The 27,026-nt window shown below is 48.1% G+C and overlaps 1 protein-coding gene across 4 annotated transcripts; it reads right to left on the bottom strand.

The window, feature by feature from the left end:
* Positions 1 to 4,882: 4,882 nt before the first annotated feature.
* Positions 4,883 to 18,960, bottom strand: LOC111177813 (ubiquitin-like protein 7). 4 transcript variants are annotated; one of them, XM_089907015.1, is made up of 11 exons: positions 18,593 to 18,960; positions 16,662 to 16,870; positions 15,034 to 15,153; positions 11,502 to 11,584; positions 10,412 to 10,496; positions 9,800 to 9,857; positions 8,941 to 9,074; positions 8,632 to 8,681; positions 8,218 to 8,385; positions 7,513 to 7,635; positions 4,883 to 5,127 (listed from the first exon to the last, which is right to left on the bottom strand). In XM_089907015.1, the coding sequence occupies exons 1-11, from the start codon at positions 18,718 to 18,720 to the stop codon at positions 4,990 to 4,992; spliced, it is 1,296 nt and encodes a 431-aa protein (XP_089763141.1). In that variant the 5' UTR covers positions 18,721 to 18,960; the 3' UTR covers positions 4,883 to 4,989. The 4 variants fall into 4 exon arrangements, with proteins under 4 accessions (XP_089763141.1, XP_022435721.2, XP_022435722.1 ...); XM_022580013.3 differs by having other exon boundaries at positions 16,662 to 16,874; positions 18,681 to 18,951; XM_022580014.3 differs by having other exon boundaries at positions 16,662 to 16,874; positions 18,631 to 18,726.
* Positions 18,961 to 27,026: the final 8,066 nt, after the last annotated feature.

Raw genomic sequence — 27,026 nt, 5'->3', positions numbered from 1 at the left:
GCCTAGGGTCATCCTTGAGCCATTCCCATCTACCAGCAGTGGCTTTCTGAGATACTGGCTGAGAAAGATTGAGCGTGAATCTGGGTTCAAGAGGGGAAGAAATGAGACCCCATCCCGCAGAAGAGCAAATGGTTTTCCAGTTCCCACCACAGGACCTCGGTGTCCCTGTTCCTGTCCCTCTTGCTAGGGACGCCTAATTGTCAGGATCCTGACTCTTTCGGTCATCTAGAGCATTCACCAGTCCAGCTCTGAGTGCCTTGGCATCTCAGATATACACGTTGTCAACATCCACTTATATAAATTGAGGAAAAATATCAAACAGGACACAACTGAGGCTCCAAGAGGTTAGGTTCTCTGTGGAAAAGAGACCTACAGCTCAGTCAGTCTGACTTAGAAGCCTGATTTCCCTCCAGGACTCAAGCTGCCACTTCCAGGAAGGATGAGTGGTGAACAGACCCTCAGTCCCTCTGAGTAGCTTCCGACCTGCCAGCCAGGCACAAGGTCCCAGGTGGGTGCACTGATGGAATTGTACTGATACAATCCCACCCAAGTCCTAGAAAGACCAGTTTCCCAGCACAGTCACGTCCGGTTAACAGGAAGCACTCATCTGTAAATGGGGATAATAATGTCTACTTTTCAGGGTTGTTATGAGGATCAACTGAGATGGCATATTGATGCCTAGCTCAATGACTGGCACAGAGAGGGTGCTTGATAAGTGAGCACCATTGCACTGCATTGCTGTGAGCCGCTTTTGCCAAGGTAGAATAGGGCAGTGCCTGGGTCTCTGCAAAATGCATTTCAAGCATAGAGGCCGAATTCTGTCACCAGCAACTGCAGAGGCTACAGGAGCCAAACGCGGCTGGGCCCAGGGAAACCAGGGCCACAGCCAAGCTGACCCGACCCCAGCCCAGGGCCAGAGGGGGTTTGCAGAGGCTGGGTAAGCAGATAGAGGGAAGCCTAAATACCCCATCCCCACCCCCACCAAACATTCACTGCCAAAGTCTGTGGCAGAGGCAACAAGAGGCCACCTCAGGGTAGGACTCAGAGCTTGGTCGGGGGCCCAGGCCATATGGGGCTGAGGCAAGGAGCAGAACCAGGGCCCATGTGCCCAGCAAGCTGTGCCAGCCCAGCCCATGCCAGCCCAGCCAAATTTGAGTTATATCAGGAGAAGGGATCTGTTCAGAAAACTCACCCATCTCTGCATATTTGCATATTCTATTTTGGGGTCTCTTCCTTTTTTTTCCCCTTAGCTTCCTAGAAAAGTTCTCGTGATCAATTCCAACTTCACCTCTGCTGAACTGCAAAAGCTCACTCTCAATCCCATCTCCCCTCCAACTACCCTCTCACTGGAAAGGTACTCCAGAGTTCTCTGCCCTCCCTGCCTCCACTGCTCCCACCTATTCAAGGCCTCAACCCCTGCAACTGAGCTCTGTGATACGTCCCCAAGGTCACCATGGCTAAAGGAGTCAAGTCAAAGGTCAGCCCCTGGTTACGTTTCTCTGTGGCATTCCACACCACTGACCATGCCCCACTGTCCAGTTCTCTGCACTCCGTCAGCTCTGATGACCTCTGCTCTCGCCTTCCCAGAGGCAGCACATCTCCCCCTTCCACGCCCATGCCCATCAGGCACTATCTCCTAGAAAGACCTAACTCCTTAGTGGGCATCCCTTTTCCTCTACCTTTCCCCGGAAAGTTGGATTCCCTTTGCACTTGACACAGGCCCAGCCTTCAACTTGAAAATTCCTGATCATTATCTCCATCCTAGAAACTTCCACCTGTCTACAAGACATCCCCACCTGGCCGTCCCATGGCACCTCAAGCTCAGTATCTCCAAAACTGGTCTTGCACTCCAGATCCCACCCCCACTCCCTCATTCTTGCTGCACCACCATCTACCCACTCACAACCTGCCTGCCCCCCGATCGAGTCCTTCACATCTCACCTCCCTCTCCTCCTCCCAGCTCCCCCACTGCAGCTCTAGTCGAGACCCCCACTGTGTCCCATCCGGAGGCAATGGGCCTCCTAGCTGGTCTCCCACTCCCAATCTCACTTCCTACAAATCCAGCCTCCACGCAGCTGTCAGATTCTCTCACACACGAGTCTGGTCCTCCACTGCCCTGCCTAGAGCCATCCTAGGGGTGCTCTTTGCCTTCAGGATGAAGCCCAAGCTCCTCAGCCTGATGAGACCCACACACCGCCTCCCACTTCTCCACACTCAGAAGGCAGCAGCGGGAAGGGTGCCGCCTCTGGAGTAAGACAGACCTGAGTTTCCAAGGCCGATTTGCCCACTGCCCCACCATGAGACTGTGCACAGTTGATCTCACCTCTCCTCCTTGGTGTCTCCATCGGATAAATGGAGCTAATCATAACACACTCACCTTTCCCAAGATGTGCTATCAACACTAACTCCTGAAGTCTCCCCGCCCCCCAACTCTCCTCCCCAGCTGCCACACTGCCCGTCACACACTGTCAGTTCTAAGAGGATCACAGCTTCCTCGCTGGTCTCCCCTCCTCAAGCTCGCCCCACTCCCCATCTATTCACACACAGCAGCCAGCTGCCTTTCTAAGATGCAAGCCTGACTCTCTCCCCTGATTCAAATTCTCCTGTGACTTCCCACTGTCCTTAGGATAAGTCCAAACTCCTTGCATAGCTGAAAGTGATCTAGCCTCTGCCTACCTTGAAGTCCACCCTCACACACAGGGCTCCAGGAGCTGTGTCCTCTCCTCTCCCAGCCCACTCTGCACGTACACCTCCCTGCCCAATTCCTCCTCACCTCCTGCAGGTCTCAAGTCAGACGCCACCTTCTCCAAGCAGCTCTCCCTCACACACAGCCCCACCCTAACCCAAGTGAGTGCCCCTTCCTATGAGCTCCAAGCCCACAGGACCTGCCTGGCCCACTCTCATCAGGCTTTAGTGTAAACACCTGTTGGTCTGTCTTCCCAATGGCATGGCTCTGTGAGAGCAAGGACCTTGTCATGTTTACCTGGCACAAGGCAGAGACTGAATGAATGTTTGTTGAAAGGGTAAAGCAGACAATGGCAAGGAAGGAGTCCTTGGCCCATGGAAAGCCCCAGGCTCGGTGGAGGAACTTACCAGACTCAACATATATTATTTAAAACATGGCTACAGGAAGCAAAGCCAACATGCCAAGACCCTGGAGGAAAAAGCTGACAAAGAAGGGAAAGGGAAATCGTGGGGACCGTTCAATTCTGGGAAACAGTATAACTGGTATTTGGGAGTCAGTTCCAGGGACAGGGCAAGGTCACCCAAGAGTTTCGCAGCATAATGGGCCGGGGGAGTTAAGGAGCCCCAGCACAGTCCCTGGGGGCAGGGTACAAGTTGCCACAGAATGGAAATCAGCCCTAGGCAGGCTGTATCACGGGGACGGGAAGGGCTGTGTCAGCCCCATTTGACCACGGCAGGCCTGTGAGGATGGAACTAGCCTTTGTTTCCATCACAAACCAGAGACATCAGGTTCAAAGACAGAGCTTCCTGGTCTTTGCTCCTGACCACGAAGAGGCAGCTGGGTTCCAGGCAGACCACTGAGACACAAAGAGACCTGGCACCAAGAAGCCTGGTGAGCTCTGAGTCTTTTCAGCCAATTCAAACACCCCTCAACGTTAACTCTAGGATGGAGAGGGAAATGTGGAGACTTCACATTTTCTGGCAGGCCACTATTCCAGATATGGCCTGCGGTTCAGGCCATATCTGGAATAGTGGGGCGTCCCAAGTACCTCTCTTTAAGAGTATCACTGATAGATTGGTGGTCATCCAGAGAGAGAAACAGGACGTGCTGGGGACCAAAACCAGGAGGACAGGTCAAAGGGCAAATGAATTGCTACCACTCTCCTGAACTCACGGAGCCCAGCTCACAGAGCAGAGGGAGCAGGCCTGTTCTGTGTGGTCCCTCAAGACAGAAAGGGGGCCAAGGGGTAAACGCTCTGGGGAACAAAGGACAGAGTAGGCAGTCCTTATCAGTGGTAAAACTTTTGTCCCAGGGGGTGACAAGCAGAAGACGAATGACCGTGATTGTGGATGCTGTGGATGAAACCTCTGGCAAAGGGACACAGCAGGAGCAGACCTCTGAGCAACTTCCCACCGAGACACCAGCTGAAGGATTTTTTTCCTGACAAAGTAGTCAAAGCACATGAAACCCACTCGCTCAACTTGGACATGTCTGCGACGTGCCAGGGAACACTGTGCCAGGGGAATGAGAGCTCGGGCAGATGGAGCAGCAGCTTGGGGGTTCGTGCCCTCTCTTCAGTATGAAAGCTGGGCCCTGTTTGTGTTGGTGTTGTTGTTTAGTATTGTTATTTAACTGCTCTTGTATTTACATCTTCAGGAGAGAGAAGAGGGCCCTGCCTCCTGGTATGGCTCTGAGGCCTGGATTCTGGCATCATTACAGAACAGGCCATCAAAGAGTGCCTGGTGAGACTAGGCCAGGGGAGGGACAAGAAATCTTTTGAAAGCCTTTGGGAGAGGGAGTGATGTGGAGGGTGAGCTTCCCCGACCTGCTGCCCCGGAAGTCCACCTGGCCCCTCCTGAGACCGGTCACCTCAGAAGCACAGCCTCTTCTGGCCACAGCTGTAACACAGCAGCCACATGGAGACTGGGCAGCAGTCCTTGGGCACATCCTGAGGATGCCACACCCAAAGCACCAAAGGCTCTGGGGGCTACCACTGGAAACTTCTGCCAAAAAACCAGTGTGGGCATCACGCAGCATATCAGGATGTGGATCTAAAATTCTCCACCCAGGGCCCAGAAGCAGGGACCAGCTGTGCTCCCTGATGCCACGGCACCAAAACCTGCACACCATGCTTGCCCCACTGCCTCTACCAGCTCAGATCAGCCAGAAAGGCCAAGCACTGGGCAAAGCAGAAGGTCGACCATCAGGTGTATTGGGGAGAGGAGGGATGGGGCACCTTCAAGAGTGCTTCCCATGGGCAGCGGCCTTGGCAGTTTGCTGGGGGCTCAGGAGGAGCAGGGAGTTCATGGGGCTCCTCCGGCAAAGATGAGCTCCAGAGCCGCTTGGATGTCCCCCCCAGTGGCTTGCAGGGCCCGCAGGCTCAGCTCATCATCCTGGATGCCCATGTCACGCAGCTGCTGCAGCTGGGGCTGCCACTGGCTCTGTAGAAAGACAGGACAGGCAGAAGCTGTTAGTTAGGCTCCTACAGTGACTTGCTTATGTCTGTCCTTTCAGGGGGAGAGAGAAAGGTGGGTTCCCTCAGTAAAGGTGCTGATGTGAAGTTCCATACAACACAGCGCTTCTAGGAGAACTACAAGAGAGGCTGAGGGTTTAGAGAACAAGTTACAGTAAAAGTCTTTCCAATAAAAAAGGGGAAAATGTAACATAAGGATCAAAAGAGAAAGTACTCAATGTCTAAATTTCAAAAGATTCTTTCTCCTGCTGTATGTATAGACACACACACAAGCACACACAAACGGGTGGGGGGGTACATTTTTAAATTAACTTCGCTTTTTACTATGATACACAGTGAAAAGTCTCGCTCTCATCTACTCCCCTCCCCACCCCGATAACGTATTTTATTTTCTTTGAAGAAATATGAATATATATTCCTATATTTACCCTTTCCTTACACCCCTCCTTTTTTTCCCCCAACATATTAACGTATCCTAGAGAGCTCCCTATGCCAATACATAAAGAACTTTTTAATAACTGTATAACATTCCAACTTGTGGATGTCCTGAAATGTACAACTGGGCTGTTCCCAGTCTTTGCCATTACAAACAACACTGCAGTGACTGATTGTGTACAAATCTCATCCTCTACATGCACATACATCTTCAGGATAAATTTCGAGAAATGGGACTGCAAGGAATTACACAGCTTTAAGGGCCATCTGTACTTCCTTCTTCATGAATAGTCTGTTCATGTCTTTTGCCCATTTTTCTACGGCGTTCTTGGTCCTAAACCACAAGAACTTCTATAGTTCAAGGAGGTTTTGCCCTTTGTCTGATACGTGCAGATTTCTTGCCCAGTTTGTTATTAGCTTTCAGACTTCGCTTGTTTTTTTTGGTTGGTTGGTTGGTTGGTTGGGTTTGATTTGCTATGCAGCAACGTTCACATTTATTAACTCAAAATATCTTTTACTCTTTATACAATGGTTCCTCGATTTTGACTTTCAGCTACGAAAGTCCTTCTCTACCATAAGAGTTTAAAGAAATTTCATATTTTCAAAGCTTCATCTATCTCTATCCCACGCAGAAGGAAGTGCACACCTGAGGGAAAAGGCTGTGTTCACGCTATGGGAAGGAGAAGGCAGTGGGGATGAAATGCAAATTCAGAGAAGTAGGCAGGCAAGGGTGAGGATGTGCTGGGCTTTTAAAAAACCGCACAAACCAACTCAAACTCATGTTACAGGCCAGGGAGACACATGAAAGCTTCTGAGCTGGAGAGCAGAGTGAACAGGCATCAGGATGGGGAAGATGAAGGAACGGAAAAGGCCAGCTGTCCACGGGTCCTGCTCCCGTTCCCCTCACTGTCCACCAGGGCCATGTGGGCTGCCGAAAACCACACGGGCCTGACCCTGTCTCTATCACTTAATGGCTTGATGACCGTGGACAAGTTCCAGAAATGACTTTCATGCCCCAGGCTTAGGAGCAAAGGAAAGAGAGTGAAGCAAACAGCCTGTGCACGGAGGCATGCGGTAGAATGTGAACCCCTCGGGTCACGCACTCAGCCTCTAGCTAAGCTTCCACATTCCGCGAGGCAGGGGAGATGGCGTCACTCGCCGCTCAACACCTTCCATGGCTCCCTGGTGAGCACAGGACAAGACTAATCTCCTCACGCAGGCCCCCAGTGAGGCCCTCACACTCAGGCTCCTGCTCTCCTTTACTCTGGCTCCATCTCAGGATCTTCCCCACAAGGACACCGCCTTCTGGGCTTGCCTATTTGAGTTTTGTCACCTGTACCTCCACATTCACTCAAACAGCTGGCTGGGTCTACCTGGACACCATGTCCCCTCAACCAAACACCCCTTCCCTGCCTGGCTAACCTCTAACTAATTCTTTGACAGTCAGTCCAAACACCCCTTCCTCAGAAAAGGTTTCCCTGACCTAGGCCCTCACCTCAAGCCTGGGCTGGGCTTCTCGCCCTGTTGCTCCCTCACTGCAGTAACTGCCTGGCACCCCTCCATGGCAGGGATGAGCACTGGCTCGTCTCTACCCCAGGAGCTGGACCCAGGCCCGGTATATACGTGCTCAAGGCTCAGTCACCGCTCACAGAATGGATGAGTTGTCTCTTCAATTAAACTGCCACAAGGATTCAAGCCAGGTGGTCAGCGGCGCCAGGCCGTGGTCACTGGGTGCAGGAGTGGAAGCCACAGGGACAACTGCCCGTGCTGGGAGCATCCTCTCCTGTCACACTGCCACGCCCCAGCTGTTCCTGGAGCAAAGCAGGCCAAGTGGGAAGGGCCTCCAGAGAGCAGAAGAAAGCTCAGTGTCCAAAGTAACTAAGAAGCCATGTGAACATCAGGAGTGGGGAAGACTGACCTGAAGGCTGGGCTGCCCGGAGGCCTGCAGCGCATGCTGTAGAGCTTGGCTGAAGAGATCATTGGTGATGGGCGTCCCTGACTGGACGCCGGATGACACCGGGGAGGTCCCTGACGAATGACCCTAGAGACAAACCAGGGTCAGCGCCACGCTCAGAGACACCTCAGTCTCCCAGCACATACCCACTGCTGTCACATCACCCAGGGTGCCCCTGGGTGCCCCACGACTGCCTCCCGGCAGGGGCCTGCATGAGACAACCACACAGAGGTACCCAAAAGCTCTCTATGTGGGCGGGAAAGGTTCTGTTCTCTTTTGCTCCAGGGAGATGGAATGGAGCCCCCGACCTAGCCTAGGACCCAGCACTGGGAGAGATGGCCTTGCAAGCTGGAGTGACCGTCACCAGGAATGCTTAAGCCTGTGATGTCTGGCCACTTTCAGGGACAAGTAAGGGTGTCTTATGTGACAGAAGGTTCTTCCAAAGTGCTGGCAGGAGTTAATCAGGCCCGTGATGAACCCCAGACTTCTAAGCCCTAAAGGCTGGTGACGGGAGGTCGCCTGAGCTGCAGCGGGAAACCCACCAGGGCTCCAGGTAGAGTTCGGCTCAAAGCAGATCCAGCACCAGGATCAGCAAAGGTAAATCCGTTCTACCACTGGGACCTTCTGCCTTAGGGGCCTGGCCTTGATCTTCCCGCCCTCTCTCCATACCTGGGTGCCAGGAGTTGGCGTGTGAGAGCTGCTCTCCGGAGTGCTGGCCAGGGCCAGGGCCGTGGCCAGCTCGCTCTGGGTGATAGGCCGGGGCCCGGCAGCTCCACTGTACCCCAGGGAAGCTGGGCGGGAGCTGGGTGTGCTGCTCGAGGGCGTGGACCTGGCGCTCTGAACAAGAGAGGCACCAAGAATCAGGGAAGCAGCCCTGTGACGTTCTCAGATGAAGCCCACCCCTGCTCCAGGAACAGTTCTTGGGGAACCTCCCCAAGCTGCCAGGTTCAGACAGCAATAGTATGACATAGCTGGGTCACCAAAGGGTCTCCGATCACCTCCCAGCTGGGGCGTGCCAGGTCCCAGGGAGGGGTGCATCCCCAGCGCCATCTCCCCCAAATGGCAGGCAGCCAGGCCACTTACCGGGTGAAAGTCATCCTCATCATCAGAGAGCCCTTCAAACAGGAAGCCACCTGGAGGAGGGAGAACAGATTTCAGGAGGAAGAACAGAGGCACAGGCGCAGCTCCAGAATCTCAGCTCTAGTTACTCTCCAAATTCATATTTTCATCTCTCCCCTTGGAAAATTACAGGACAGATGCACTCCTTGACTCAAATTGAGAGTTCCCAAGGAACGCCCTCTGCCAGCACTATACATAGCTGCCGAGTAAAGCAAACCCCTGGACCACTGCCCGCTCCCGAGGGGGCCTGCGTTCCACTGTCCTGGGGCTCACCTGGCATATCCCGGTACGAGCTGGAGGGCATGCCCCGGGAAGAGGAGTCGGCCCCCGGCAGTGGGGTGCTGCCTGCCACCGAGTGCAGAACCAAGACAATGGCATTGACCAGAGCTGGGTGAGCAGGCACTAACCTGAGATGGGGCAGGAAGAAACCCAAGTGTGACTAAGAAGGAAAAAGCACCCTTGGCCATGACAGGGATTCTGGGTGCCCCTAACAACAATCAAGTCACCCACGCCTGCCCTTCAATTTCCCAGTCTTCAGCACCTCCCTCCAGTCGGCTTGTGCTCCTGCTGCTCTGTCCCCAGGAACAGCAAGGCCTTCACCCCTGGGTCCCCCTGCAGATGCTTCACCTTCCCCTCTGGCAATGCATGATGGGACATGCACAGCCCAGGAGGCTCAGGGGTCAGTTTCTGGTCTGGACTCCACCACTACTTCACTGGGCAATCTTTGACAGGTCCCTCATCATTCCAGGCTTTGGCTGTTTTCTTCACTTGCAAATAAGGGGACACAACCTCTACTATCCCTTCCAGCTCTAAAATTTTGGGATGTATGCACCTGTGTCTTTCCCAGCTTAAAATCCTTCAAAGGCTCCCTAATATCTACTGAATGAGATCTAAAGTGAGCATGGCCTGCAAAGCCACTTCCCTCAGAACCTGCTTCATCCCAACATCTCTGCATGCCCCTGCCCTTGGGCTTGTTACTCCCCCCATAGCCCTTGCTCCTTCTCACCTCCTGACACATTTAGAAGACAGATTTGGGGGATGGGCTGCAAGAGCAGAATCCAGGGCAACGATTAGGTTTCTGGCCCGACCATGAGGAGAGATAGGGTCCCCTTAATAAGATGGGTATACTTACGTATCAAGCATGTTGGGATCAGCAAAGACAGAGAAGAGGTCCTTGTCCTGGAGAACCCCTGAAGGAGAACAGGGCTCACCTCAGAGACTGGAAATTTAGTCAGATCCAGTGGGGAGAAGAGACTTTCAGGCCTCAGAGCAACCGGCTTAACAGGGACGCAAGACTACAAAGCAGCCCTCACGAGAAGAGGGGGAAACAAAGCCCCAGCAGCACAACCACATGCTCTCCATCTTGCTCCCTACTTGCCCCCCGCACTTAGGTTACATGCTGTGTACCACTACACCAGCCTCTTTTCCCCTTATCTCTGGGTTCTTCCCTTATCCATCAAGGGGTGCAGGAAGTCTTCCCTGATGGCTGTGGTTTGGGCTAACAGCTGCCCTCACATGGCTTCCTCATAGTCTCATTTCTGATGTTAGTCAGGCCATATTTTCACTGTGGGACTGACAACTCTCGGAGGGCTGGGTGTATGGAATACATCTGGATTATTCCCCCTCCAGCCACAAGACCAGTGATTCTTCACAAGATGGTCAAATGTTCTTTAAGGTCATTGCCTCCTCCTGGTTTCTCCTTCTCCAACAGCTCCTATTTCCTTAAGCTCAGCCTTGCACTTACCAAGAGCAATGGGGTCACTGCTGAGGCCTGGGGTGGCCACAATGATCTGATCCAGAGATTCCTTATTGCTGAGCATCTTAAAGACCTGCAAGAGAAGTGGGGAGGGCTGAGCACTCCAACTAGCTCAATGCACTCAGCAAATACCCACACTCTGCTGAAGTACTTCCTCCCTCTAAGTGCTTGCACATACACCACCGCAATGGGACAGTAGCCCCAGGAAACAGATGAACCTCTTTTTTTCTCTGAGATCATGGCTTACTGTAGGGGAAACAAACAATGTAAAAGCAAGAGCACAATAAACCTTCAATCTCTGGTCTTTTCCCCCATTTACAGTTCTAGTGCTTCTAAAATAAAAGCTCTCATTAAAAGCCCAATAACAAAGGTTTCTCTAGATCCCAAAAGTCCTTTTCAATCTCCACACAATTACCATTTCACATTTATATATATTGGGAAGTTTGCAGCTGTATTAATCTTTTTTATTTATTTATTTTTTGCGGTACGCGGGCCTCTCACTGTTGTGGCCTCTCCCGTTGCGGAGCACAGGCTCCGGACACGCAGGCTCAGCGGCCATGGCTCACGGGCCTAGCCGCTCCCCAGCATGTGGGATCTTCCCAGACCGGGGCACGAACCCGTGTCCCCTGCATCGGCAGGCGGACTCTCAACCACTGAACCACCAGGGAAGCCCTGCAGCTGTATTAATCTTGATTATCGACTCTCCTATAGAAAGACATCAGTGCATTTTCCCAGTGAGGAAATCCTGGTAAGGAGTGAGGGGCAGGCAGTTCAGCCAAAGTCAAAGAATGAGGCCCAGCAGAAACAGTATATGCACCCTTTGCTGTAACCATATTCATTCCATGAGGCCAATGTCAGGAGAGGTTGTATCATTATCATTAGAGGGAGTCAACAATGCCTAGCTGAGAGCCTCTCTGGGGGAAGATAGGGCTCTACTGAGACCCACAGACATGGCAAAAACTCCCCAAGGAACTCTTGGGAGCCTTGGCAACCGGCTTCCAGCTCCCTCTCTACACCACTTCAACCCCTCTCCAGCAGGCCTGGCAAGCATCTCGCAGGGGGCTCGGCACATACTCACCGCCTCCCTGTAGGAGGAGCTGCTGTGCAGGGCAGTGTGCAGCACCCGGAACTCCCGCAGGGCAGCCACTTTGTCCACAGGTTCTGGGGACAAGACACTCAGTTACCCTACAACCCGGCCCTGCCCCTGCTGCAGATGCACAACATCACTTCAGCAAGTGCCCAGATGCAGGTTCCCTTCCCTCATCACCCCACTAAAAATGGGCACCCGATCAGAAAAAAACATTTATGCCATAGATGTGAAAACTGCACTCTCTTTTAAGTATCTTCAGTAGATAAACAAATTCAAGTTCCAGCAGAGGGGAATCTTACCACATGAAAGAGACTGTTCTGATCAATATCCCACTGCAGGAGTTCTAGGCTTTTCACATTTGAAAAGGAGGAGGGTATAAGGAACTCAGCAGACTTTTGTGCAATGATTTAAAATAAGTGCTGCAAGCCATCTGAACAATATGGAGCTATGTTGACACAATATGTTAAGAGAAAGAAATAGAACATAGTTGTATGCGCATTCTCTAGTAAAACTTTGTGATGTGTGTCAGTGTGCACGTGGGCCAAGGCTGGAAGGGAACAAGCTAGGGTGACAGGATCAGGGGTAACTCTTTTCTTTTGGATATTTTCTTTCAGGCCTCTGTAATATTATTTTGATTAAAAAAAACAAATACAACAATGACCAAGAAAACACTGTACTTCTAGGGTTCTTAACAAACTCATCACATGTCCAAAAACAAGCATGTCACTGGGACTCAAAGCTCCTTTTTGATCTTTGGACACAATGACTCATATACATGGGAACGTTTAGCAGTTGTCTTAGTTTTACTTGGTCACTTTACTATTTAGGACATCAGCCCATCTCACAGGTAAAGAAATTTGGGTAAAAGAAGGGGGAGTAGGCAGGAAGTCCACCCTGGGTCACACTTTTAAAAGTGTGGTGACCCTCACCCAAAATGGCTACTTGTGATTATATGGACTGTGTACTGCCCAAATCCAGCCGCACCATTCCCAGAGCAAGGTGAACAGCATCCCTAGGGTTCAGTGTGGCAACCACATCCTTACCTATAGCTCTAATCATGAGGGTTGTCTCTTTTGAAAAATATTCACCTCAAGTAAATTACCTAATTTATTCATTCAACAAACCTGTGCTAAGCATTTACTCCATGGTTTTGGAGTAAATCTTGTTTTGTGCAAGGCACAGGAATACAAAAAGTGAGAGTCCCTGCCATCAAGGAACTTAACAGTAGGAGAAATGAGACCGAATTAAACACACACACACAATTACAAAATACCATGCTGAGGACTTCAACAGAGGCACGGACCACAGCGAGGGCATTCGGAACATGGAGGCAGACAGCCATTACTGAGAGGGAGGCCCACACAGAGCTGCCTCCCAGAAGAGAACGTTTGAGAGGGATTATTTAAGGCAAAGCAGATGTTTACTGGGAAGAGAAGGTATTCCAGGCCTAAGTGAGAACGAGTGCAAAGGCATGGAAGAATATAAGAGGTGCTTCGAAGGAACAGTAAGTCGTTCTTGGCGGCTGGAGCCCGGGGTACACACCCCTGCTCAAACAGCAGGCCTAAGTGAGATCCTAAAGGAATTTGTAACCCTCTGCGGAGAACCACCAAAAGGATCCAGGTGGGAAGGAAGAAACTGACACCTTTTCCTCCTACAGGATCTAATCTGGTGGGAGATAAAAGAAATGTGCTTCCTTTTGGAAGAACACTCAAGGATAAAACACCCAAAATGCTGTCACAAAAGTTTATTTTCAAATCTAAAAGTTTATTTTCACCTCCCAATAAAAAGTCCGTTTGTTTCAAAAATAAATCTCCAGGCAGAAGGAGGGATGAAAAGGACTCAAAATCTTAAGCCCACAATCAGCTAAGATATGCTTGTCTCTTTAACATCTCTGAGCTAGTTTCACCCTTTGGAAGTGAGAGGCAGCCAGCTCAGTGGAAAGAACATGGGCTCTTGAGCCAGGAAAACCTGGATTCACATCCCAGCTCTTACATTCATTTTCTAAGCAGGTGACCTTGAATAAATACCTTTCTAACCCTCTTTTTCTTGTCTATAAAATGCTAATGCTGTTACCCTACCCTGCTGAGCCACTGTAATGATTAAATGAGATATCAAAGAGAAACAATCTGGCTGGAAGAAGCAACAAATGCTACTTTCCTTCTGTCAATCCCCTCCAGCCAAAGATCAGAGGGGTACACCTACAGTTGAGCAAGTTGCGTTTACTGCTCTTACAGAGAGAATGCCACCACGAGAACCATGGGGCATCTCAATAAGAGGGAGTCAGAAAGAACTTATAGGATTTGGGCTTTGGTTGGGTGACTTGGCGGGTGAAGTTTAAGAAAGCAGGGTTTTGCTCTGGATTAGAGGCTGTCAGGAAGTGGGGGTGATTTTATGATCACGTATCTTAATAATTCTTATCTAGAAGGAAGGAAAACTAGCGCAAGATGAAAGCTGTAATTGGTAAAGAAGCAGCAGTCACTCATAATTGCCAGGATAGAGGGATATTTGGTCATTTTTGTGGTTTGGACAATGTTCATGTTTTTGTCTCTGTTCAGAAATGAGAAGAATCTTGTTTTTGTCTTGATCCATTACAGTCCCAGAGTGAGTGGCCTTGTAGATGTTGGTGACCTGTGAAATTGTTCATGTTTCAAGGCCTAGCTGAAGGCCAGGCCAGCCCCCAAATGTCAGAGACTGCCTTTCTCTTTCTCACTTCCCATCAGGGTACAAAAGAAGATCTTTTTGTCCTTTATGTTTAGAATTGAAAAGAGGAAAAATTTCAAGCTAATAACCAGTCAAAGCAATCGTGAACATTATTAAAATATGTCAAACTGCCCGTTTTTAACAAAGCTAATCTCTTATACAGCTTAGCTTTATCTTTGGGGAGGCTTTTAAAACACAGATGCAAAATTTAAATTCCAAGCAGCACCTTTTATTAATAAGTCAAAAAAGCATTAGAGGCTTTGTATGTTTTCTCCAAGAGCTACTTTCATACCACTCAAATATTTTCAAACTTCAGGAAAATAAATTATCAGTATAGCAGGAGTGAGGTGACTGAACAAATCACCGCCTGCAACAGTTTGTGCGAAGATTTGCTAACATGAGAGCACACTACAGCATTTAGAGGAAAGCAGGGAGTTTCCAGCTTTTTTCTAATGAGAACAACAATAACAAAAATACAAAGTTCACTCCCTAAAGGAATTTAAATAGACACATCCTCCCCACCCCATTAAAACAGTGGGTAATGAACTTAAAAGTAGAGAAACAAATCCCTTTCTGTTAGTGGCATTGGCAGCAAGATCAAAATTGTACTCTGTTAATCAATGTGGTCTAATCCAATAAGTAATAAAGATATCCTCTATTATCATCTCAGTAAATCACCCCTTTGTTCCACCCAGGCCCTTGCCTCAAGAACACACACAGACCCTCCTTCCAGGCCCTTGCCTCAAGGACACACACAGACCCTCCTTCCCTTGTAGATATTACAGAAGCCCTGCCTGTCTAACAGACAGCACTCTCTCACCTGGTTTCTGATCAGGCTCAGGCCAGGACTTGCGCAGAACATGGACTGTGGACCCAGGCTGAATGCCATAGAAGTCAAGGGTCTGATCATCTTTTAGCTTCCGGCCACAGTAGATCAGATCTAAAAAAAAAAAAGAACTGTTCATTTATATTTTGCTCCTCAAAACAATTTAAATGATTTTTGTCCCCTAAGAACCTTATCTTGATTGGACAGATAGCTAGAGAATGATATATGCTTTTAAAAGTACTCTTACTTAATAAATACATTTTTAAGTTTTTTTATTTGGCTGTGTTGGGTCTTCGTTGCTGCACGCAGGCTCTAATTGTGGCGAGCGGGGGCTACTCTTCGTTGCGGTGCGCAGGCTTCTCATTGCGGTGGCTTCTCTTGTTGCGGAGCATGGGCTCTAGGTGCGCGGGCTTCAGTTGCTGTGGCATGTGGACTCAGTAGTTGTGGCACACAAGCTTAGTTGCTCCGTGGCATGTGGGATCTTCCCGGACCAGAGCTCAAACCCGTGTCCCCTGCATTGGCAGGCGGATTCTTAACCACTGAGCCACCAGGGAAACCCAATAAATACATTTTAATAACAACTGTTAGCGAGCACAAACTGATAAAACACAGAATCTATGCAGGAAAACTCTAGAGCTTAACACCATGGAGACTGCTCAATTTAAATGAATGGGAAAATGCAACAATAAAAAAGGATGAACCCCATATTTTTATGACTGAAAACACTTTTTGCCAGCTTATACCATTTTGTCAGTTTATATGACATTGAGTTTATAATATAATTTAATTATATTCACTTTCACTGCCGGGGCCTGGGTTCAATCCCTGGTAGGGGAACTAAGATCCCGCAAGCCACGCAGGGAGGGGAAGGAAGGGAGAGAGGGAGGGAAGGAGGAAGGGAGGGAGGGAGGGAAGAAGGAAGGAAGGAAGGAAGGAAGAAATTATATTTAAATTCCTTCTTCCTCCACTTAGAATGCCCTTGCCATCTGTCCTTTTTCACTGCCTTCCCTCTAACCAACCAACCAACCAAAAATCCTTCTAACCACCCCTTAATACCCAGCTCAAATGCCATATACTGAGGGGCTTTCCCTAGCCAGTTCCTCCTTCCTAACCTAAATTCTTTTCTTTTTTTTTCTTTCTTTTGGCTGTGCCGGGTCTTAGTTGCAGCGCGCAGGCTTCTTAGTTGGGGCATGCGAATTCTCAGTTGCAGCACGCATGCAGGATCTAGTTCCCCGACCAGGGATTGAACCCAGGCGCCCTGGATTGGGAGCACGGAGTCTTACCCATTGGACCACCAAGGAAGTCTCCCTATCCCAAACTCTTGCTCTATCAGAGAAATAATTCAACAATGTCATAGTTAAGGAATGTTGTGATAAAGTAGCTCAGTATAACGAAGGACTAAAATGGCAACAACAGTTTCATTATGATTTGTGTTTCTATTCACCCAACAACAATCACTTCCATTATGATTTGTGTTTCTATTCACCCAACAACAATCAACTCCCTGGAGTGTTAACATTAGGAGACAAATCCCAAACTTTTAATTTACCCTTTAATTCCAGAATTATTCTCCCCCAAAAGAGATCAGAGCAGCAGCCCATCCTTAGTCCACAGAGACTCACCGATCAGTTCGGGGTCTGGAACAGACTCCTGGAGTTTGCCAGCAATGAGCTGCTTCAGAAATGAAATACTATAGCCTCCCAGTGAGTATTCTCCGAGCTCTGTCTCTGGCAACCGAAGAATAGATTTGGGGGCAAGTGGCTGGTCAGCCAGCTTCACCGCCAGGTGCCAATCTGAGAGAGACATCCTCTCTCTTTCGCGCTCTCTCTTTCTCCCTGTAAGGAACAAAGCCTTAGTGGTTAAAGGACAGACCACCACCCTACACCGCCCCCACCCCACCAGGGGGCTGAATGAGAGGTAATTCAGGGTGACAATTGGAAAAGCGCAAGATGCAGCATCAGGAGGCCAGAACTAGAACCTGGGGTCCTCTCTTCACTCATCCTATGACAGACAGCAAGGGACTTCAGCTCTCTAAGCCTCAGTTTCTTCAGCTTTAAAGTGGACATAAAAATGTCATGCCAGGGGCTTCCCTGGTGGCGCAGTGGTTGAGAGTCCGCCTGCCGATGCAGGGGACGCGGGTTCGTGCCCCGGTTCGGGAAGATCCCACATGCCGCAGAGCGGCTGGGCCCGTGAGCCATGGCCGCTGAGCCTGCGCGTCCGGAGCCTGTGCTCCACAACGGGAGAGCCCACAACAGTGAGAGGCCCGCGTACCGCAAAAAAAAAAAAAAAAATGTATTGCCAGCTAATAGGCATGTTGTGAGGTTCAAATGAGATCATCCAACACTCTCCCTTATGTACACTCCGTGTTTCTTCATCAACTCTTGCTATAACTACCACACAGCTTTACAACAAGCTCCCTGCCTCTGGCCTCTCCCTACCAAATATCCATGCTGCCACCCAAGCCATCATTTTATTTTTTATTTATTTATTTTCGGTACGCGGGCCTCTCACTGTTGTGGCCTCTCCCGTTGCGGAGCACAGGCTCCGAACGCGCAGGCTCAGCGGCCATGGCTCACGGGCCCAGCCGCTCCGCGGCATGTGGGATCCTCCCGGACCGGGGCACGAACCCGCGTCCCCTGCATCGGCAGGCGGACTCTCAACCACTGCGCCACCAGGGAAGCCCCCAAGCCATCATTTTAAAACACAGATCTGATCAAGTCACTCCTCTGCTTAGAATCCCTCCAATGACTCCAGACCACCTCTATGAATAAGTCTAAACGTCATAGCCTGGCTTTAAAAAACATTCACAACTGTTCTCTCTGCCAGCCTTCCTCTTCAAGAGCTCTGGGCTGCCCCACCCTCCCCAAGCCTGGATTCAAAACAAAGCTCTCCCCCACTTTATACCTCCGCTCATCTGCTAACTCTGCATGTAACTCCTCTTCTCTCTTCCATCTCTAAGCAAACTCCCATCACGACCAACCCAAATACAACCTCTCCTGTCCCCTCTCTTCCCTCTATTGTTGTCATATTCCTTCATGGCAAAGGGTTACAAATATCTATTTACTTCTCAATCTCCCCCGCATCCCATTCTTAGAGGCTCTTGAAAGCAAAGACCAGAATTTTTGGTCGCTACTGTCCCAATGCGCAGTACTTATGGGTGCCCAGAAAACGAATCAAAAACCTGAGGGAAGAACCCTGTAAGGCAAGATAAGCCCTTGCTATCATCATTATTGCTTCCAAAGTGGCTTCTTTGTTAAGAGGAAAGAAAAGGCTTCAGAGGCTGCCCAGCAGACCCTAAGGCATCCTCAAACCGTCCATCTCCAGGTTTATGGCAGGGAAGGAAATGGGGCTTTTAATCTACCATATCTCATTTAATCCTCACAACTGTTCCCTGAAACAGGAATTCTCATTTACATACTACAGACAAAGGAACCGAGACTCAGAAAGGTGAAGTCAGTGGCCCAAGGTCACTGATAGTTTATATTGGGACAGGGACACTACCTTTTGGGTAACGACCCCACCGCTCCCACGGGACCAGCTAACTAGTCAACACACGTCGAGCCCGCACGACCCAGGACCCAGCGCCCTCACCCGTCCCGCGGAAGGAACCCGGCCGCAGGGCCGCCGGTGTAAACACTCACTCAGGTCCTCTCGCCGGAAACAGGAAGCTTCGCGCTGCATTCTGGGAGTTGCAGTTCCTACTGTGGTCCCCGCCCCTTTATAAATAGCCAGCCTGCAAGTGGCACTAGTTGTAAAGCTTCCGGTTCCAGGGAGGGCGTGGTTCCTCCGCGGTTTGAAAGTTCCGGCGCGAGAGCGTCTTCGTGCTTTCGTCTGAGAGGAGTCTAGAGCTGTCAGTGTTCCAAGGCGCGGGTCACGAGAGCGGGGCTTGGCGTGAGGTTTACAGCCCTGCGATTCCCCCACTGTCCTGGGACGCATGCAGAGTCCTTCGGTTACTCCGGGTCCTTACAGCGCTGCAGGTGGGAACTCCCACTGCCGGGCTCTTGGGCACATCGCGGACCCCGGATCCCCTCCCGCCTCGACCCTTCGCTCCCAGAGGGCCCTTTCCCGAGCGGCCTCTTCAGACACGCCTCAACCTTGCAGCCCTCACCAGAAAACGGCCTGCCTTCGGGTGAAGTCAGCCTCTTCTGTGCTTCTCGCCTCTGGCTTCTCGTGGCGACCCTACCTTTGAGGGCATACCAGGAACCCAGCGATGACTTCCTCCAAAAGTTGGTTCGTAGAGAGAAGTTACCAAGCCGGGTTCCTCTTACGCCCCAGCATGCAATGGTGGGAATCAATTCGGGGAGGGCAATTTCCGCTGAATTCTTAGAGAAACGGCATACAGTAGTCCCTTGGTATCCGCGGAGGCTTTCTCCCAGGACCGCCACCCCCCACGCCGTGGATACCAAAACCCGCGGATACTTAAATCCCTTATATAAAATGGCATAGCACAGTCGGCCCTCCGTATCCTCGGATGCGGAGCCCGCCGGTACCGAGGGCTGACTGTTAGATGCGCGATTAGAATAGATGGTGTTTGCACAGAGGTTAGGATTAGCCAACTATTCTGATTGGACTCTACTCGAGGAATTAATTCAAGGACTAAGGAAAGCAAAAAAACAAAAAAAAAAACACAGGTGAATAAAAAAAATAATGAGGTTGGTCCTAGCAACTAAAGGCTGATCCGGTGTGCAGAAACGTAAAAGGATGACTCTGCAACGTCCCAATGTACAGCCTGGGGCAGCAACTGTGAGCAGGATAGCTTGACTGAGGAGAGCAGATAAACTGCAGGGTTTTGAAGGGCCTGACACTGGAGGCTAGTCACTCCTCTGCTCTTCTAATACGGGAGATTTTCACGAAAGTCTGTCACTGTCTTCTTGCTGAACCCTAGGTTCCTCATAGTTGTCCCCAAAGTAGCCTCTCCCCCATCCTACCCATTTTTAGATATAACCTCTCTTTCAGAAATCCTTCCTAACTATCCAGCCCTCTTTAAGCTCCTTCTTCTCTTATCTACTAAGGTACTTGCACCTGAACCACATACTTTAGTGTTTTATTAAACTTTGTTCAATACTGTGCCTTGACTGCCTGCCGGAGAAGACAGGGACCCTGTCTTCATCTGGTTTTCCTCATAGCAGAACTGAATATACTAGGTGCTTATGAGTTTCTTGTTTTGATTCATTTCATTATAAGCTCCATAGGAGAATAAGCAATGACTATCTTACCCTCCACTTTATCTTCAGCAGTTGACCAGGACCTGGCACATAGTAGGTGAGCAATAAATATGTGTTGAATAAAGAATTCATCTACCAAATGTGGCTGTCTTGCTGTAGCTTGTTGCCCCCTGGAAAGGAGGTACGCCTCTCTGAGTTCTGAATTGTACATTGTAATGATAAATTATTAAATGAGTAAATGAATGAAGGAATAACCCAGGACCGAACAGGTTCTTTGGGAACCAATTTACCAAATAGGTGCAGTGGCCAGATGCAAGGGTCAGGTTCTAGATAAAATTAGAAGTCTGGACACAGGACAAATGACCAGACATGGTAAAAAAGAAAGTGTCCAGGCCCAGTCCTTCCGTCAATCCATATTTGGAGACTTATACCCTCATTAGCTTTCTCTGAGAAAGTGGTGGACAATTTCTCATTAAACCTTCAAGAGACTATTTGCCCAATCATTTGCTATTGGAAAACAAATTATGAGAGTGCACATTTGGGCTTCCCTGGTGGCGCAGTGGTTAAGAATCTGCCTGCCAATGCAGGGGACACGGGTTCAAGCACTGGCCCGGGAGGATCCCACATGCCGCGGAGCAACTAAGCCCATGTGCCACAACTACTGAGCCTGCGCTCTAGAGCCCACGAGCCACAACTACTGAGCCCAAGCACCACAGCTACTGAAGCCTGCGTGCCTAGAGCCTGTGCTCCGCAACAAGAGAAGCCACGACAATAAGGAGCCCGCGCACCACAACGAAGAGTAGCCCACACTCACAACTAGAGAAAGCCCGCGCACAGCAAGGATGACCCAACACGGCCAAAAATAAAAGCAAACATAAATAAATTTATTAAAATTTTAAAAAGGGTGTACATTTGCATTTTTAAAATAACTATAAAATTAATATGGGGATTTCTGGGTCTGGCAAGACAGCAAATGAAAATCATCTGTAAGTACTCCTGCTACAAACAAAAATGTATAAAATAATACATCTTAAAAATCATGTAACTGTGGTCACAGGAGAAATAGGAAATCCTCAGATGCTAGAAATGAAGAGGTAACTGGAAAAAAGCAGTGAGCTTTGGAAGCTGATGAGCACCTTTCCAGAGAGAATAGTGGCCCTGGAAGCCTTGCTTGGAGATTTTTCTTTTAACACCAAAACATTGGGCTGGGCCCTTGAGCAACTGAAACTGATACCACTACATAAAGTTGAAACCTTTAAAAGATTTGCATGGTGGTCCAGTGGGTAAGACTGCACTCCCAATGCAGGGGGCCCAGGTTCGATCCCTGGTCAGGGAACTAGATCCCACATGCCGCAACTAAAGATTCCACATGTCACAATGAAGATCCTGCGTGCCGCAACTAAGACCCAATGCAGCCAAATAAATAAATATTTTTTAAAAACTAAAAGATTTGCCTCCTAAGTAAAAGGGCAGAGTACAAAATACCAAAAACCCAAACCCATGCATCAGCACTAAGAGAAGAAAAGTTCTCTGCTTGCTATGAAGGCAGGTCAGTGAAAGGGGAGTTGATGTGTGAAAGAACAGTCTTCCCTGAGAATTTGAAACCCTAGACCTGTACTTTGTGTAAGTTTGTGGCCAAACTTTCCCAGAAATGTCCAAAATTGGTCCCTGGGTCTGCATTTTAACTAGGGCATTGTATTAGATTAAAGATTAAAGATTCAGTGGCAGGAGGAAATGTGTAGTCAGTGACTTTTGGGTGAGTGAAGTTGACTAGCTGGCCTGCTTTTTTATTAAGGGAGAAAAAGGCAAATAACATGTCACTTGAGGTCTACAATTTAAAATTTTTAATCCAGTTCATTCTTTTACAGAAAGCAACAAAAACCAGATCTGTATGAATAAAAAATATAAAAACTAAAGACATGAAAATAAAATAAGTTAGCATGCTGAAAGTGTTATCTTTATTTTGTTTTGGCCATGGTATGTGGCATATAGAATCTTACTTCACCAAACAGGGATCAAACCCGTGCCCCCTACAGTGAAAGCGTGGAGTCTTAAGCACTAGACTGCCAGGGATGTCCCTCAAAATGTTATCTTAGGTATTTTCTCAAGTTTTGTTAAGTCAACTTTATTTAGAAATAATTTACATACAATAAAATGTATGCTTGGGACTTCCCTGGTGGCGCAGTGGTTAAGAATCCACCTACCAAAGCAGGGGACTTAGGTTCAAGCCCTGGTCTGGGAAGATCCCACATCATGTGGAGCAACTAAGCCCATGTGCCACAACTACTGAGCCTGTGCTCTACAGCCCGTGAGCCACAACTACTGAGCCCACAACTGCAACTACTGAAGCCCACATGCCTAGAGCCCATGCTCCACAACAAAGAGAAGCCACCGCAGTGAGAAGCCTGCACACTTGCAACGAAGAGTAGCCCCCGCTTGCTGCAACTAGAGAAAGCCTGTGCGCAGCAACGAAGACCCAATGCAGCCTAAATAAATAAATAAAATAAATTTATCTTTTAAAAAAGTATGCTTAAAAGGAATTGGTCCTGGGGTTCTTGGTAAAGCAAATATAAATCCTTTTTGGAGCAACACTACCAAAACTCATGCCATCCAACAGGAAAGAAGAAAGCTAAACTGAAGATTTCACAAAAAGAATTAACAAATATTCATGGAAGAGAGAGCAGAACAAACAAGTCACAACACCAAAAATGTTAGATATTAGGGAGTCAATTAAAAAAGATGTAAAATAAGAATGAAAAAATTTATTAAAGTCACTGAAGAAGCTATCAGGACTTTAAGAAAGAATAACACATGATAAAAAAAAGAACAGGCAGATTTGAGAAGAACCAAAAAGAACTTTTAGAAATAAGAAGTACTGTCACTAAAATTAAGAACTTAACAGATGTAGGTCCTTGTCAAAAATGTATATTGTGAATATCTTCTCTCAGTTCGTGGCTTGTATTTTTATTCTCTTAATGGGATTTTTAAAAAATTTCTTGAAAGTCTAATTTATGAAATTTTATTTTGATGGGTAGAGCTTTTTGTGTCCTATTTTTAAAATCTCTGCCCTAGGGCTTCCCTGGTGGCGCAGTGGTTGAGAGTCTGCCTGCCGATGCAGGGGACACGGGTTCGTGCCCCGGTCCGGGAAGATCCCACATGCCACGGAGCGGCTGGGCCCGTGAGCCATGGCCGCTGAGCGTGCGCGCCTGGAGCCTGTTGCTCCGCAACGGGAGAGGCCACAACAGTGAGAGGCCCACGTATCGCAAAAAGAAAAAGAAAAAAATCTCTGCCCTAATTATGAAGATATTTTCCTATGCTTTCTTCTGTAAATTTTATCTTTCACATTTAGGTCTATGATTAATCTCATATTAATTTTTATGTATAAAGTGAGAAAGGAATCAAGATTCTTATTTTCCATAGGGTATCAATTGATGAGAACTACTTTTTTTTTAATCCCATCCCCACTGAATTTTACTGGCAGCTTTGTCATAAATAAGGTGACTGTTATCTATTCGTCCATTTCTGACTCTATTCTGTCCCACTAATGTATTTTTATATCCTTATGCTACTAACTGTGCAACTTGATTTCTGTAGCTTTAGAGTAGGTCTTGGCATCTGGTAGCATAAGCCCTCCAAATTTATTTTGCTTTAACATGGCTCTATCACTAATAGAGGACAATTGTTAACTTTTTTAATGTTTCTAAAAATATAATTTTATTGAATTAAATAAATTTTGTATTCAACAAAATTTAGATTATACTGCATATGTTAGTAAACTGCATAATTCACTTAACTTGAATATTTCCCCATGTGCTCAAGTTGTCTTTGAGAATGTGATATTTTAAAATACTTTTATTTTAAAGTAGTTTCAAGTTTACAATAAAGTTGCAAAAATAGTATGAAATAATTCCCTCTTAACCACCCAAAGTCCCCAACTGTTAACATTTTATAACATTTACCTTATCATTTTTTCTCACCCTCTCTCTGCATATATTATTCTCCCACCCCCATCCCCAAGCTGTTTGAAAGCAAGTTGTAGATATGATGCCCCATTACCCTTAAATATTTCAGTGGCTATTTCCTGAAAACAAGGACACACTCTCCTACCTACCACAGTACAACCCATTAGAATCAAGAAATTAATACAGTTCTACCATCTAATCCACAGATGTAATTTAAATGTCATCAACTGTCCCAGGTAGGTGGAGACTGATCACCTCACTGCTGTTTTCATAAATTATTTGCGAGATTTTCACAAAGTTTGTCATATCAGTCATTAATCCAAACAGTTTTGGTTTCTTTTAGTGGTGAATAGTATTTAGAATCCAAGTCTGGGTGTGTTTATTGTCCCTGAGATGTCATTATTTCCAGTTCCTCTCAGTGGATAGACCTATGAAATACATATTTACGCACACAAACCCATTCATCTATATTTCTGTTTCATATATATGTTACATATATGAAATAATATGTATATGTTCTTTTTTTCATTAATTTTGGTTGGAGTATAGTTTATTATATATGTTCTAATACCAATACTTCAAATTCCAATTCAACCCTACATAGTCTTTTCTAGTCTTCCCCTCCTCTATAATTTTACCTTTCTTCTCCAAAATGGCTCCCATTTTCCACAATATATTTACCTGCATTTGCTTATATTGAAATCCATGGTAACCATAACAGTGGAGCCTCTTCAACTTGTGGCTGAGTCATTTTAACACTTAACCTAAAATTTTCTAATCATTGCCTTACTATCTGGCATGACAAGGGTTCCAGGCTCATCTTTACATTTCCTGCCCCAAACACAACAATGAGCCATTTCTTCAAAAAGCTCAGATAGGGACTTCCCCAGTGGCGAAATGGATAAGAATCCGCCTGCCAATGCAGGGGACACAGGTTCGATCCCTGGTCCAGGAAGATCCCATATGCCGTGGAGCAACTAAGCCCACGAGCCACAACTACTGAGCCCACGAGCCACAGCTACTGAGCCTGCGTGCCACAACTACTGAAGCCCGCGCACCTAGAGCCCATCCTCCACAACAAGAGAAGCCACCACGAGGAGAAGCCTGTGCACCGCAAGGAAGAGTAGCCTCCACTCGCCACAACTAGAGAAAGACTTCACACAGCAACGAAAACCCAACACAGCCAAAAATGAATAAAATTAAATCTTTATAAAAATAAATAAATAAATAAAGCAACTATAGGGCTTCCCTGGTGCCACGTGGTTAAGAATCCCCTGCCAACGCTGGGGACACGGGTTCGAGCCCTGGTCCGGGAAGATCCCACATGCCGCAGAGCAACTAAGCCCATGTACCACAACTACTGAGCCTGTGCTCTAGAGCCCATGAGCCACAACTATTGAAGCCCGCGCGCCTAGAGCCCGTGCTCCACAACAATAGAAGCCACCGCAGTGAGAAGGCCACGCACTCCAAGGAAGAGTAGCCCCTGCTCACCGCAACTAGAGAAAGCCTGCGCAGCAACGAAGACCCAACGCAGCCAAAAATAAATAAATAAAATAAATAAATTTATAAAAAATAAATGAAGCAACTATACACCAATTTTTTTTATACCCCAATTTAAAAAAAAATTTTTTAAAGGGTACAGTACACTAAGAGGTCCGAACTGAATTGCATTTCCAGGTTCACATGTGAACAAACCTTCACCCCTCAGTGAACCAGAGATTCTAGGGATCCAACAGGCTGAGGTTAACCCAGGGCCAAATTGAACTTTCAGGGCAGTTCGCGAAGTATTGAGCTTCATAGCCTGAGCATACATCTCTACACGTGGATTAGAGCCTGATCAGCTCTAAAGGGGACGGGGGGTGGGGGGAATAAAAAAAAATAAAAAAATTTAAAAGCTCAGATGGGTTTTAGTGGGAAATTGAATTTCAAGACCACAATCTGGGCACAAGGGATGCTTATTTCTACTGGATTGGTCATTATTTCTAAGCTGCTTCAGTGGAGAGAGCTAGGGAGAGAGCTATATCTATATCTATATATAGATCTATGCTTATAAAGATAGAAATAGAGGGCTTCCCTGGTGGCGCAGTGGTTGGGAGGCCACCTGCCGATGCGGGGGGCGCGGGTTCGTGCCCCGATCTGGGGGGATCCCGCGTGCCGCGGAGTGGCTGGGCCCGTGAGCCATGGCCGCCGGGTCTGCGCGTCCGGAGCCCGTGCTCCGCGGTGGAAGGGGCCGCAGCGGTGAGGGGCCCGCGTACCGCAAATATGTAACCTTTTGTATATTACATGTTTCTTTCCTTTTCCACACTGAGAATCCTAGTTCTCAAGAAAATAGGGGATTCCCACTAGCTATTTTACACATGGTAGTATATTTATGTCAAACCTAATCTCCCAATTCGTCCCACCCTCCCCTTCCCCCACTGTGTCCACATGTCCATTCTCTACGTCTACGTCTCTATTACTGCCTTACAAAAAGTTTCATCTGTACCATATTTCTAGATTCCACATATACGTGTTAATATACGATATTTGTTTTTCTCTTTCTGGCTTACTTCACTCTGTATGACAGTCTCTAGGTCCATCCACGTCTCTGCAAATTGATATTTTGTGTACCAAATTATAAATATATTTTATACTCTGCTATCTGGAAAGGTAGGAAGCATGGCGCAAGTGGCGGGGCGCAAGATTAGATGCTGCCTGGGTGAGTGAGGAGTGTGCGGCGCCGCAGGAAGTGCGTGCAAATGGCTCTGCGGGCCCCGGGCTGTCCCTACAGGGACGGGAGCGTGTGGGTCTGGGTGAGTGTGTGAGTGTGCAAGCTGCCACGCCAGAGAGAGCTGTAAGGCTCAAAGTATGCCGGCAGCCA

This window comes from Delphinapterus leucas, chromosome 2 (assembly GCF_059928025.1).
Source record: "Delphinapterus leucas isolate spDelLeu-1000000601 "Yukka" chromosome 2, BTC_Dleu_Yukka2, whole genome shotgun sequence".
NCBI classification, from domain to species: Eukaryota; Metazoa; Chordata; class Mammalia; order Artiodactyla; family Monodontidae; genus Delphinapterus; species Delphinapterus leucas.
Note: the sequence above shows the minus strand (reverse complement) of the source record. Positions and strands in the feature narration are given on the sequence as shown.